Source organism: Trachypithecus francoisi, unplaced genomic scaffold, assembly GCF_009764315.1.
Source record: "Trachypithecus francoisi isolate TF-2019V2 unplaced genomic scaffold, Tfra_2.0 Lachesis_group4, whole genome shotgun sequence".
In the NCBI taxonomy this organism is placed as follows: domain Eukaryota; kingdom Metazoa; phylum Chordata; class Mammalia; order Primates; family Cercopithecidae; genus Trachypithecus; species Trachypithecus francoisi.
The window spans coordinates 76,343,478-76,358,471 of NW_022681469.1; the positions used below are offsets into that span (position 1 = coordinate 76,343,478).

A 14,994-nucleotide genomic window follows, 5' to 3' on the forward strand; every position below is an offset into this window, starting at 1 on the left:
AAAGATATATTTGCATGGGCAGATTTGGGATGCTAATAAATGTAATTAAATAAAATAAGCCTCTTTGAAATAATATATTAATTCATTTGTCATAATAAATTATATGTATTTGAAATTAAATATTTTGGATAAAATCTATGATTGTAATGTTAGTATTAACTTTATTTCTTCTGGGAAAAGTGCTTAATTTAAAAAAGAAAAGGTGCAATTAATTCCAATTAATGTTATAAGTATTCATCTTATAGTGTGTGTAATAGCAGTGGCTTTCACTTTGATAATTATATATGTAAAAGACCATGATTAAACTAATTTTTATATAAATAGTATGCTTATTCAGGTAGCATTAGTATATGAAAATGGACTTACAGGATTAATATCTTCTCAAGCAAATGTTTTTTCTGAATTGACAAGAAATATTTATGACTTCATGTATTATGGAGTAGTTGACTCAATGAAAAGAAAGCCCTAATATCTAATACTACAAACAGCAAATTAATGTGTGTATAGTAATTTGCAATATTCAATGAAGTTCATATATTCTCATTTTGGTGATAAATGATCTATGAATATAAACCTTCTGAAAGAAAAACCAGTTTGTATAATTAATCATCTTCACAATTCTTCTGTGGTTTCAAACTGTCATCTTCAATAGCAGTTTGGATTATGAAGCAGTTGTTAATTATAGTGTTAATTTTTTTATGGCTGACAAAATTGTGTTTGGTTCTATAATTTCAAAATTGCTAAATTTTATCTTGAAAAATTGCTGCTTAGAGCAGTAGCCTCAAATCACAGCTTTAAAAGCTAAATGTGAAGTATCTCCAATCATCTGTGAATCTAGATTAACTCTGGCCTGTATAGAATGGAGTTGTTTCTTACATGTGTATATGTGCTACTGTTGGCATATCTAAAATATAATACATAATCAAGTATCTGCTTATGCATGTTTCCTGTGTAAATATTTATACACCACGTAGGTTGGACTTGAAAAGTGAGGAAGTGAATGAATCATTATATTTCACTTTCAAGGAAAGCTTACATGAATTTTTGAGAACGTCAGCTATCAGAACATCTTTTAAATTTTAAAGCATGAGTTACTTATCACTTAAGAAATATCCAAATTGCTAACATTGTAAAAGCAATTTCGTACTTTTAACCTAATAGATAAAACAGTCGCCCATTTCTAAGCTCTTTCTCCTAATAACCAACCAATAGTCTCTTAATATTCAGAATAAATTTTTTATTTGTGTTGGTCTCAGCATTAAGGTCCCTTAGATAGAAAGTGAACATAAATGAATATTTTTAAAGTGAATACATAAATAAGAAAGTGAAAACCTTCTAGTATGATTAAAAAAAAAAAAGTTACCCTTGTGACTTAAAAAAAAATTCAGATTGTCAGCCCTCCCTTGATTATCACATTCCTCAGATTTTTTTTTTTAACCTTTGGAAGACCACATCCACAGAATTGTACACAAAGTGGTTATTTGATGATTGTCTATTAAAACACAATAACCCAGTCTAGCAAAGTACCTGACACAAAATAGGCACCCAGTAAATATTTGATGGGTGAATGAATGATTCATATGTGAAAATTTGAGGAAAAGGTAAGGGAAAATTTAATTGTTTAGAGCATTCAGGATGTAGCCTCCAAGATGGCTACAGATTGATGCACAGGAAAAAAATTACTTAACTGTAGTTGCAGGGAAAATGATATTTAGAAAGTATCTTTAGAAAAGCGTGCCTATCCTTCCCCCCAATCTCTTTCCCAGTTTCCCTCCCCGCCTGTGCTTTTAAAAGTGAGCAGTTGGCCACTAGTGTAATAAAAGCATAACAGTTGATTCAAACAGTTGTCAAACCACTGGAAAAATGCTTCCTTTTCATTGTGCTTTTTTTGGACACTATAGATATGGTAAATCATGAACTGCGTTATAAAAATACCTCTTTTATGCCCAAACATTCCATAGGAGGGAATGACATTTCTTTTATTACCTTGGTAAATATTTTTAAGGTGTTTAGCAATAAGCCTTCTTTTTGTCAAAACTGCTTAGACGCAGCGGTTGCTAAGAATTTACTAGAAAACCTATAGTTAATAATATCAGGAAAAGAAGGGATATGTGTTTAGTAGCTTATGTGACAGGTGAGCTTGTGTAGCACATGCTTTTGCTTTTTCCTACCATTTTCTTGATCTTTTGTGTTATGGAAAAAGAAGTTATCCATGTTTAGAAAGTTTATTTTTCATTATTGTCCATCAACCAGCGTTTTTAGCATTTTCTCCATCTTTTGGGCAGAGAAATAGATTATTCCAAACAGTAAGGAAAACAATAAGGCTAAAAGATTTCTGAGGAAAAAATGATGATAAGATTTTAATACAAATGTGAAACAAGACTATTCATCTTTAGGTCTTCGTGAATTAACTCTCTTTGGTTATTTGTTGTTGTTGTTGTTGTTGTTGTTGTTGTTGTTGTTTTTCTTCCAAAGGTAAAACCTTCAGAATGTTGTCATGCTTCCTATAATGCTAAATTTTAACATGAAAAATATTTTACATATTACTTTCTTAAGATAGTGTTTAAGGAGAAGGATATATATTCTTTCTGTATTCACTGGCTTATTGAAGTTGATAGAGACTCATATTTGTTACTATTTACTTTGACTTTTATGTCCTACCTTTATTTCTGTCCTTAATTAGGTGGTAATGGATTTTTTTAAAAGTGTTACTCCTGAAAAAAATGCGGTAAAAATAAACCACTCCTTTAAAGATATGAGGGAAGAGACCTTTGGCAGAGAGGTCTGAAGCTTCATGGGTGGATGAGGGTTCCCTTAGATGGGATTTCCAGATGAAAAGAAATTCAAAAATAATCAAATACCATCTGTCCACCATAGGTAAGAGTGTTGCTAAATTTTACAGAAATTTTTTACCTATTGACTGGTAATAGCAGACTGTGCTGTAGAGAGACTAATGTAACTCCTACTTTGTCGACTTCTTTGAAACTGCTCTAAATAAGTTACATACCATATATCTTTTTGTGGTAGAACACTGTAGTATATTTACACCCTCTGCATATTGCATTCTGGCTTGGAATTCTGGTCCGTGGTTTCATCCATTGTTAGCCGTGATGCTAGACTCTCCCGGGAGTTAAATACAGTGGGGCTGTATTTATGTGAAGCGGGTATGCTTGGTCGTTCAGTGGCTGTTTCATTGCATATTACCTCCCACTTTGCTCCCATCTGTGTGTGTGGTAAAGGGAATTGTCCTAAAAAATATAGGCTTCCTCTGAACACAGACGTGTATTTGTATACCAGTAAGTCAACCATCTCCTGAATTTGGGTGCCATTAATAATTGTCCTTTTAAAAAGGCTTTTAGAGCTTAGAGGGGGTTGGCAGTCGTTCTGTGGAAACCAATGTACACTTCTACATTTTCTGTACATGCTTTAAAAAATAATGTGTATTAAAGTGAAAGGAAATCTGTAAGATATCTTCTTAACAGAAAAGTTTAATTTTTAGATTAATACAGAGGTGAATTGTCGTGTATCTCTTGGAAATCAATGGTTAACATGATAGTCTCACACACTTTTTAAAATTACTTCATCTAACTGAAAAATTACAAAGAGGCTGATGAGCCACACATCCCATGGAATATTTATCTTGAAACTTAAAGTCCTACTCACTTAATGTGCTGGCCATACTTCATGTATGTGAGAAACCAACTGAAATCAGAGTGCTTTTCTAACGTCTTAATTATGCTAGATTAAAAAAAAAAAACTAAAGTAAGCAATACCTGAGACAGATATTTTTACTATGAAAAATACTGCATTGGGATGGTGAACGTTACTGCAGATAATGCAGCTATTTAAAATTATTATAGCTGCAATTACTAAAAAATGAGGAAGATTTGACTGAGAACTATTCAAAATGGTTATTAGCCATGTGATTATAAAAAGGAACATATGAATGATATTTGCATGTTTAACCTTGGTTATAAAAAGTCATTTGATTTTTTTAACAGCATGTACATCAGTTATAAATCCTTACAGGTTTAGGTAAAAATGAAGAATCCCACTGTGGAAAGTGCCACAAGGAAATAGATGGATTAGGATGGATTAGTCACATGTGAAAAATAAAAAATATGTAGTGCATGTCTACATATGTGTGTGGATGTGTATAGTTACAATAAATAGTTATATTTTAAACTTGATTTTTAAATGAACAATGGAAAGTAGCAACTCTGAAAGAATTCTTGTGATTTGCAAGAACTCTTTCCCTGTCCCCCATTCATGATAGTTAGCTATTATTAAAAGCCTGACTACTTAGGAAATTATTTGTGTGAGTATTTAAGACATAAAATGTTATAAAATATAAGGTAAACTTCTAAAAAAAGTACAACTCTGAATAGGTAAAAAGAAGAAAGTAGAAGAAAGAGAAGAGGCAAGGAAGCAAGAAAATAAAAAAAATTAGAAGAGAGGAATAAACATTAAGAAGGAAAAACAGCATCATGTATTCAGGGTTTATAATGTACAAGCACTATGTTAAGCTCATTACATTTTTTTGTTTTATTTAATATTCAGTCCTAGAAGATGGATCTTATAATTTATTTCACACAAATTAGGAAGTAAAAAGATAAAGATCAGAAGTGTTAAAACCATACATTCCCTAAAGACACACAGCAAGTTAATGGCAAATCTGGGGGAAAAAAAAAAAAAAAAAAGCAGGATCTGGCTAGTGAAGTGGAAAAAAGTCAACCCTGGCTCCATTCTCAAATGTTATTACTCCACAATCTGTGCCTCCCTTTAGGTATACAGGACACCCAGGCAAGGCGAGCAAGGGGTTAGACTAGTAAGTTTTTCAGGGGTGAGGTGGGACCGAGTCCAGAGGCAGTCTCCAATCCACTCAGGCAGAGAGGAGGGGACAGATCCCTGACATGGTCAGAGAAAGAGTGGGGTAGCCTGAGGGGTGGGGCTCTGGGAGGCTAAAATGATACATTTTCGTGAATTTTCCACAATTTTTGCACTTTTGCTTTTGCTTGTTGACCTTTTGTCTTCCAAGAATCTTAGAAGTTTTAAAACAATCTTTAGAATCTTTGAGCAGGTGATTCAAAACACATTACCTGCCTGCCCTTCTGTCATGGAATGCTGGCATTTCTCAAAGGGGTGAGGCTTGATTGCCCCACACTAACAGATGAAAGTTACGTGGTCTTTAGCAAATCATTTAGCTCCCTATACTGTCCTCTCCTACCTGTTAAAGAAAGGTCTATGCCCTGCTTCTTAACATCCTCACATAACAATCAGAATTAATTCCCAAGGAATTTTTTTAAAAAAAACAGAAAAATACTGTAAAATGGGTATGTATGCTACAAAACATATCATTTTGGGGAGCCTGTTCAATTTGACTGATAATTTAAAGAAAAAGAATGCATGACAATCCATGATGAACTTATAGTACTTCCTTTACTTAGATTACCTTTCTCATGCTCTCCACATCTCTGTTGATGAATGGGTCAGACATCATCATCCCTACTTTACAAATGAGGCAATGAGAAGGTAAGTGCCTGACCATTGCCAGCAACCAAGATGAGAACAGCACTTGAGTCTCCTGTCCAAATCGGAGGTTCATTTTACCTCTTTCTTATGTCCAAATTGCTACGTCAGTAACTACCTTTGCCCTTAGTTTCATTGGCTATAAAAATAGGATCATATCATATCTATAAAAGGTGATGTCTTGGCTAGGCACGGTGACTCGCGCCTGTAATCCCAGCACTTTGGGAGGCCAAGATGGGCAGATCACTTGAGGTCAGGAGTTCTAGACCAGCCTGGTCAACATGGTGAAACCCCACCTCTACTAAAAATACAAAACAAATTAGCTGAGTGTGGTGGTGCATGCCAGTAATTGCAGCTACTTGGGTGACTGAGACAGGAGAATAACTTGAACCCAGGAGGCGGAGGTTGCAGTGAGCCAAGATCACGCCACTGCACTTCAGCCTGGGTGACATCTCAAAAAAAAAAAAGAAAAGAAAAGAAAGTGATCTCTCTTAGAGTTAAGATTTTATTATCTCAGGAATCTGAACCTCGAGTGCTTTGGCATGAAAGTGCTTTATATGTTTAGCAAAACATTAGAAAACAGTCATTGAATCAGGAGATGGACTGGCTGTTGGTGAACTCAGTCGATGAAGCAGTTGGAATATCTGAGTCATCCCTAACCTATGATGCAGACTTCATCAGAGATGAATCTAGAGGCAGAAAATGTTTCCAGATCCACTTTGACTTAGAACAATGCTGGGCAATTTTTGAAGTTGTTTTGTTTTGTTTTGTTTTGTTTTGTTTTTTTAATGGTGTTCCCTTAAGTTAACTATACATTTTTAATTGGTCAAAATAACTTACAAATTTTTTTCCTATCACAAACGTAAATTGTTTGGAAATTATTCTAAGCTATTATTCTCAGAGAAAAAAAAATCCATAGTGATGCTCTAGATTTAGCCTTTAATGCCTTAATAGAAACTTGAAGAGATGCTGAAGCAATGTTATTAACATGCCATTTGCCTCCCTGTTACTTGCTTGACACACAACAGATAACAGGAAATGTTACAGTTGTCACTGAAGGAAGGTAAATTTTAGGCTATTCATATTTTAATGTCAGTGAAGTTTTTTTTTGCCAGTATTCACACAGTTTGACCTACAAAAAACATAATTAATTTTTGTCAGTATTTCATAGTCATCATATTCCAAAACAATTCACTATTGTATCTTCAATTCAAACACAGTGCCTGACATATAATTGGTACTCAATCAATGCTGATTGAATGAGTATTGAATAAATTTATATGCAAGGTAGGACATGAGATCAGTCTGTTCTGTAAGAAACATGAACAAAGATTTTTCCTATTTAATGATTAAGATAGTATGGGATTTAAAAATCTCTTAGAGAAAATCATAAATGCATTTATGTTCTTGAGCCTCCTTTCTAGCCATTTCTAATCAGAGAGTACCAGGTGAGAAGAGCCAGGAACTGCCAAGGATAGGAAGGGCAGTTCTGTCCAAACGGATGCTGTTTACAGTCATGGAAACAGCAAAGTGAAAAGAGTGGCCCTCTTGTTTGTTAGGACACCTGTTTGGTTTTACCTACAAGTAATTCTAATGTCAAAAATTATTACTTTGGGTGTAGAAATAGCCTGTGAATACACATTCACACGTTCAAGCTAAGATTATACTTAAAGTACTTCCTGATGGTGATATTTAATTCTAAAAATGGGGCAGTCTGCAGTTCACCTTCTAAATCTAGCATTACAATCACCTTGGGTTATTTTTTACAGTCAACAAGTTGAAAAGTGTAATAGGATGAGGTAGATAAATTGATTTCAAGTTTCTAGAAGGAATTGTGTTTTCATCATGTTCTACTCTAGAATTTTTTGTGAACCAAGAAAATAAATATTTCTGTGAAAATTATAATACCATAAAGAGGAAAAGACTTGGCAAAACAAATATCCCTAAAAAACAAACTTCAAACATTTTGCCAATCTAAATGAAACTTCAGCAGATCAGAAAGAGGACAAGATGTGTTAGATTACTGTGACACTTTTGGGTGAATCTATATTTCTAAGGGCATGTGTTAGTATTACAGCACTATTACTCCCACCCCCATAAAGAAAGTCACATATAGTTCACTTGTTGGTTTATGTTTTGTGTGTTTAAAAGAAACATTTAAATTTGATAAAATTCAATTTTGAGAAGTTAGTTATGTAATTTTTGAGATGTGCAATTTTATATAGTGTAAATGTTCTAAACTGTATCTAGACATTTATTCAAACCTTAATGTTCCATAATCTTTATTAGGGCTGTTTTTGAACAGTCTTGCCATGACTACTGTGTGAAACTATGTAAATACATTTACCTATTTTATTGTTATACACATTGCTATCAATAAAATATTGCATAGGTCATCATATATTAACTTAAATTTGTACCATTTTAACTAATAATATAGCTTTATGTTTGGAAACAAAACTCAGCTCTTTATGAGCAAGGTACTGTGTACTATTGAGGCCTGTTTTTTCCTCCAATATTTGAAGTTATATGAAGTTATGGGGCATTTCAGCTTTAGTTTGATTCTTACTTTATATGGGAAAAAGTTATAAATGTGTTGTCATGATTAGGCTTTTGTCTCTTCTTGGGCTTTTGTTTCATGGTTATTTTTGGAAAGGCTTGCTCAGTGGTTGGAAGAGAGAAAAGAAATAGGGGTCCTATTCTTTTACGTAAATGTGATACCAACCCTTTGCTGGTTATGTTTTTTGTGAGCTTATTTTTATCATACATTTTGGGGGCCTCATTTCCCAGGTACAGTATTTTCTAAAATTGAAGAGAAAAATGAAGAATCGTGGAATACAGGATAAGAGCCCAAAGTAGGGAAAACAGACTGAGCAAAAAGTTATCAGCATCATTCAAGATTATTGTGAACTTGCGTTATTGCCTACAAAGAAATTTGGATTCATTTCAATAACTGTAGTAGCATTTAACCATTCAGAAACTCATTCATGTGACCAAGTAAGAATTCTTATTGGTACTGCACTTCGCAAAATAAGTCAAAGAACTTACTTTCCTTGCCTGTATATAATTTCCAGAATTATATACTTGAAACATTTAGCCTTAATACCAGAACACTAATTTAAGAATATACTTTGCATAATGAAGTTGCCACTTTCCAATAAGTTTTCTTGGACAGATAGTATTTGAGAATATTATCCTTGTAATAAAAATTTTAAGTTCTAATCATTTTGGCTCTGTGTGGTGAGAAATTTTCCAGCTGCAGAAGCAATCTCAAAGCTTAAGTTTACTTGCTTCCTCTTTCTTCATTAAAAAGTATATTAATTGAGATGCCTGTGTGTTCTTAATGTTTATGGAATATGTGGATAATGTACTGTAGCACTAGTACCTGTGGTTGAATTACACTATATTATAGGGTAAAACTCCAAGAAAATGCGTCTAAAATCTAAATCAATTTTATTCTGTATGAAAAGCATTCAGACTTCTATGAAATCCTGTTTCTCATCCTTAAATATTCTATCCCAGATCCTTGCATGATATTTTTAAGCAATTTATTTTTGGATGCTATGTGGAGAAAACATTATCCTTTAGAACCACTAACAAAAATTCATAGATTCAGTTTGCATTGGAAGAGGCATTAATTTCCTCCTCACTGAATTGTACTCAGGAGATATTTTGGAAATTTTATAAATCCCCTTTTTGATGAATCAGTATAGCATACTGGCTAGGGATGCTCATAACCAGATTCCATTGACACTGATATTTGTGCTGGGCGCGGTGGCTCAAGCCTGTAATCCCAGCACTTTGGGAGGCAGAGACGGGCGGATCATGAGGTCAGGAGATTGAGACCATCCTGGCTAACACGGTGAAACCCCGTCTCTACTAAAAAATACAAAAAACTAGCTGGGCGAGGTGGCGGGCGCCTGTAGTCCCAGCTACTCGGGAGGCTGAGGCAGGAGAATGGCGAAAGCCCAGGAGGCGGAGCTTGCAGTGAGCTGAGATCCGGCCACTGCACTCCAGTCTGGGCGACAGAGCCAGACTCCGTCTCAAAAAAAAAAAAAAAAAAAAAAATTAGCCGGGCGTGGTGGCGGGCTCCGGTAGTCCCAGCTACTCAGGAGGCTGAGGCAGGAGAATCGCTTGAACCCGCGAGGCGGAGCTTGAAGTGAGCCGAGATCGCGCCACTGCACTCCAGCCTGGGAGACAGAGCGCGACTGTCTCAGAAAAACAAAAACAAAAACAAAAAGACACTGATATTTGCTAGCTATGCAACCTTAGTAAGATTATTTAATCTTTGTGTGCCTCTGATTTAGGAATATGAGGCACAATAGGATTGTTATGATGAATGAGTTAATACATGTAATGTACTTAGAACAGAACTCTCGGTAAATAATAGCTACTATTACTATTATTCATAGTTATCATCATATAAATCTTACTGGAAAGGCCTAAGTACTATTTCATAGGAGGAATATTTCTTTGTATATATAAGCTATTCTTTTGCCTTCATACTGCCCCATCAGCAACACTTTAGAAAAAGGATTAATACCATTGACTAGGAATAAAATATACAGTTATTTGAAAATCTTGGTCAATAATGCAGTTTTTATTTGCTGTGTTCACTGTAAGTCTGCTCTTCTTATGAAAAAACTTCATTACTAAAAGCACTTTAATGTGGCTACTGTAGCTGTATAGTTTACATAGGTTTTAAAATTTTATAAATTCTGTGAGTGCTTTTGCTTCCAAGAGTGACATGGTTCTCTTGCTAAAGAGCAACACCTCAGGCCCCGCTTGATCCAAAGAAGCATATTTGATTTCCTTTACATTCCAAGGGAAATATCTGCTTTGGAGGGGGTGAGGGCAAAGGGATAGTCATTCAGGCTTCAGGGCTTTCAGACAGGAAAGATATCTTGTTCATCATTTCTCCATTGATTTGCTTTGCAGCTTGCAGTTCCCCACAATGATGAATGGACCCGATTTGCCAGGACCCTTGCGGAGATTCGCGCTAACAGAGCTGATAGCGAGGAGGAAGGCACTGTTGAGTTATCTGCCTAGTGGAAATGAGCCACCCCCACTGCAGCCCCCAGCTTTGTGTCCTAGAGCTCAGCATCTGCAGTCAAGTCTGTTGTATTCGGTGTCCATTCAGTATCAGTACTGCTGTGACATTTTGGGTGCCATATTGTGCCAGCTTTGCTCCAAGCATTCTAAATGTGTCCCACCATGCTTTCCACTGACCCAAAATTCACCAGAGCATTTCTATCTTTATATTTCTGTCTCAAAAATGAAGGGGAGGGGGGTTATGGGTTAAGTTGCTGCCTTTTAACTACTTAGTAGCTGTATTTAATAGCTGGAAACCTCTGGTTAAATTTGTGCTTACATGCACTCCTGGCATAGTCCTATTAAATCCATATGAAGCCAGATATGATTGGGTGCAGATGTGGTGTGCCTCATGTTATGGTACAGGGCCAAAGACTTGAGATGTGGTGTTTTACATGGTGACTCACATTATGAATGGATTTACTAGAAGAACATTGCTGCTCCTTATTTATTGTAGTGTGCTGCATGGAACGTATTTATTTGAAAGCATTAAAATAAACGATCCTAGAGCATGTGCATAATGAGAGGACTGTATTCTCTCTGTTGCTGTTGAGGTTACATTAAGTTCCAAATAACAATTACAGTATGCCAGTTCCACTGAAGACATGAAATCTTTAGAGGTTTGTTGCAGTAAACGAAATGAATTTTAATGCCTATTATTTCTAGGTACTTTAACAATATTTCAAATATCATTGACCACTAATACTTGTCATTGAAACTAACACAGTCTGACAAAAGTCTATGGTTCCTAAATATGACATCAGTGTTGCCAATAAAATGTTTCAAACCAGGTCTGCACCAGTGTAAGTAAATCCTTTGCTTGGGGAACCCTTGACTGGAATTCTGCTGTGACAAGAGGTGGGAGAGATACATTAAAGCCATGTTAAAGACCGATCATGAATTTATTTGAGCAGCCAACCTGGCCGGACTTAAACCAAGACTCCTAGTTTTATTTTTATGAGGGAATGTGTGTGGTTTTGTGGGAAGCTCCTCCTTCTCACCTTTACCAAAGCCACCCTTGCCCAAAGACAGTTGTTGGAGTAAGAAAGGTAGGTTAAGATGAACAAATACCAAATGTCCTACACATATCTTTTTAAAAACAATTTGCACCAGAAAAAATGATGTTTATTACTATCGGACTAGGAAATATGTCTATAAACAACTTTAATAAACTTTTTTTTTCAAAAGGTCATTTTATGCCCAGGGAAAATGAAAACAAATAGCAGTTGAGTCATGAAAAACATTCGAAGACAGGCTTTGGCTTTTTAGGAAGGGAATTTCCATTAGGGCTTTGTTGGTAGGGATTCCTTGAACTGTACGGTTTCCATTATTTTTAAAATAGTGTTATTCCTTTCCTCCAAGTATCCTACAATATTTAGATATTGAAATCCTGTGTAAACAATAAAAATTTTATAGATAACAAATGAGTATCTGAAATAGGTTTAAAAGCATTTGAATGAAAAGTACTGGGAAACAAAGTTTCACAGTCATACAGTAAAGTACCTAAGAATAAAAATTCAAAACCCGTGAGTTATTATGATAGACCAAATTGAATGATTCAATGAGTGATGATGTGAAAAGTACAAAGACCTGAGTCACTTATATTAGGCACATAAAATGTTACAAGAACATGTGTTCTTATATATCCCACTGTGGTAGCTGGTCTCCAAGGCAGTTCCCAATTCTTGTGCAGGCCATCCCATGTTGAATCTGGGCTGACCTTATGTGATTGATACAATGCCAGGAAGTGATGCTACCTGGTTTCCATTATGTCTTAGTTAATTCAGACTGCTACGTGGTTTCCAGGATGTCTTGGTTAATTCAGACTGCTATAACAGAATACTGTGGTATTCAGACTGAGTGGCTTAAGCAACAGAACTTTATTTCTCACAGTTCTGGAAGCTGGGAAATCCAAGGTCAAGATGCTGGCAGATCTGATATCTGGTGAAGGCCATCTGCTTAGGTTGCAGATGGCTGTCTTCTCATTGAATCCTCACATGGTGAGGAGAGAGAGATGATCTCTTTCATGTCATTACTTATAGGGCACTAATCACATTTATGTGGGCTCCACCCTCATGACCCAATTATCTCCCAAAGGCCCACCTCCAAAAATTGTCACATTGAAAATTTAGGCTTCGGCCGGGCGCGGTGGCTCAAGCCTATAATCCCAGCACTTTGGGAGGCCGAGACGGGCGGATCACGAGGTCAGGAGATCGAGACCATCCTGGCTAACACGGTGAAACCCCATCTCTACTAAAAATACAAAAAAATTAGCCGGGCAAGGTGGCGGCGCCTGTAGTCCCAGCTACTCCGGAGGCTGAGGCAGGAGAATGGCGTAAAGCCGGGAGGCGGAACTTGCAGTGAGCTGAGATCCGGCCACTGTACTCCAGCCCGGGCGACACAGCGAGACTCCGTCTCAAAAAAAAAAAAAAAAAGAAAAAAAAAAAAAAGAAAATTTAGGTTTCAACATATGAATTTGGGAGTGAGCATAAACATTCAGTCCATAGCCCAGGGCAAGGTTATAAGAAGACGTATATCCTCCATCTAGGTTTCTTGGCACAAACAATCTTGGTCCCTGAGCTACTATGTAAGAAGTACAACTACCCTGAGACCTCCAGGCCACACAGAAGCTGACCATGGAGTGGTCATGTAGATATAAAGAGAAATATACAGCCAGTCCATAGCCATTTAAGTCACCCCAGCTAATGTCCCAGATGAAATGTGGTAGCCAGAAAGATGTGCCTTTCAGATTGCCTATTACAGAGAACATGGTTGAATGACAGTTATGCTGCTTTGTTTTGAAACCCATCACCAAGTTTGACCAAGGTCATGCTTCCTGCATGCTCTTGCCAGCCAAGACTAAGTATGGCAAAGATCCTAAGGCTGCCCTGTATCTAGGAGACATAAGACTTCTTTAAAGTAACTTTGGCTCTAGGACTTTATGTCAGCATTGCTAAAACTTTCTCAGAACTGTACTTCAATCTAAGACTAGACAACTTTCTTCCCTCCCTCCCATCTTTCCTTCCTTCCTTCCTGCCTGCCTGCCTGCCTGCCTGCCTTCTTCTCCTCCCTTTCCCTCTCTCTTTCTTGAGGCCTGACAAACATCACTGTCTGATGACTATCCAGCCTAAGCTGGCTAGGGATGTCCTAAGCCTTACAAAAGAACAAAGAAACTATACCACAAAAGAATTGCAAAATATAGTGTGTGCCATTAGGAGCCCGGGGAGTAGCACTGGGATTGGATTTTGAGGTGTTTGATCAAGGGAGCCAGAATGTTGATTAGATAAGGAATAATTCATTGACTTTGAGGGTTGTATGTGTGTGTGTGTGTGTGTAAGGAAGAGGGAAGCTATATGACTTTATACTCTGGAACAGAGCCTAAGGAATAGGGTCACTCTTAGAAGTCTGAAGAAGCTGTAGCCTACATTCACTAGAGTGAAAATGCCTGAGTTGCCCTGGTAGATAGTACAGGAAGGAATAAAGAGGTTGAAGGAAATGGTTATGTTAGAATAGATACATTATTTAAGTTCAGAAGACACACTCAAGGGTTATGTTACATAGGAACACCCAGAGTACACACCCTTCAAAACCATTAGCAATGAGCTGGTGAGAGAGACATTGGCATCTCTAGAATGTTTAGCAGTAGCTTTCCTTTGTGGGTCAGGCCTGATGGTAGGAGAGGCAGTCACAGAGTGGGGCTTGCTAATATCCATGGGGATGATGAGACCCCGGAGTAATAGTGGCTAGGTGGTGGCAGTTAACCACCAGAAGTCAGGAAGCCACAACTGCCATAATGACCAGCTAGATCAGAGAAGCAGCCAAGAAGGCTTTACCCATAGGAAGTTGTGGGAGTAATTAAAAGAACATGGCATCCCTAGTGGCAAAATAGACAGGCAGCCAAAAGGGTGTTGCTTAACTTCTATGACCAAAAACATAGAGGCAAGAATGGAGAAGCAGGAGACTGAAGACTGTTACCTCAATAAAAAGCCACATACCTCTGCTCACTGTCCAGTCCAGTTCTGAGCCAGTTTTCCAGTCCAGAACCCACTGACTGAAGATTGCTAGGAGGTTGCTAGAAGGGAGGACACCAGGAGGGAGGACACCACTGCTAACATCTATTGTGATGGTCTCCCCGGTCCTTCCCCAAAAGGACTTATGGGCATTTATTCAGGTGAACATACAATCCAGAAAGAAACAAATCAACATTTGAAGACTATTAGGTACACTATCTGAGTTCACATTGAAATGTTATGGGAGTGGTGACCTACGGCAACAAGGTAATGTAATGGAGTGTTTACTAAAGCCTAGGTCTCAGTGGGCTCATTGGGTCTATGGACACACACAGAGGGCCATTCCATCATTCCTCCAATCCTT

The 14,994-nt window shown here is 36.9% G+C and overlaps 1 protein-coding gene across 5 annotated transcripts in view; it reads left to right on the forward strand.

Annotated features, from left to right (window-relative positions):
- Positions 1-11,412, forward strand: part of DYNC1I1 (dynein cytoplasmic 1 intermediate chain 1) — a 343,168-nt gene extending 331,756 nt beyond the window's left edge. For all 5 annotated transcript variants that reach the window (XM_033192651.1, XM_033192656.1, XM_033192653.1 and 2 more), the window contains one exon: positions 10,468-11,412. In XM_033192651.1, the coding sequence (XP_033048542.1) occupies positions 10,468-10,578 (111 nt within the window). In that variant the 3' untranslated portion in view covers positions 10,579-11,412. The remainder of the gene's footprint in view (positions 1-10,467) is intronic.
- Positions 11,413-14,994: the final 3,582 nt, after the last annotated feature.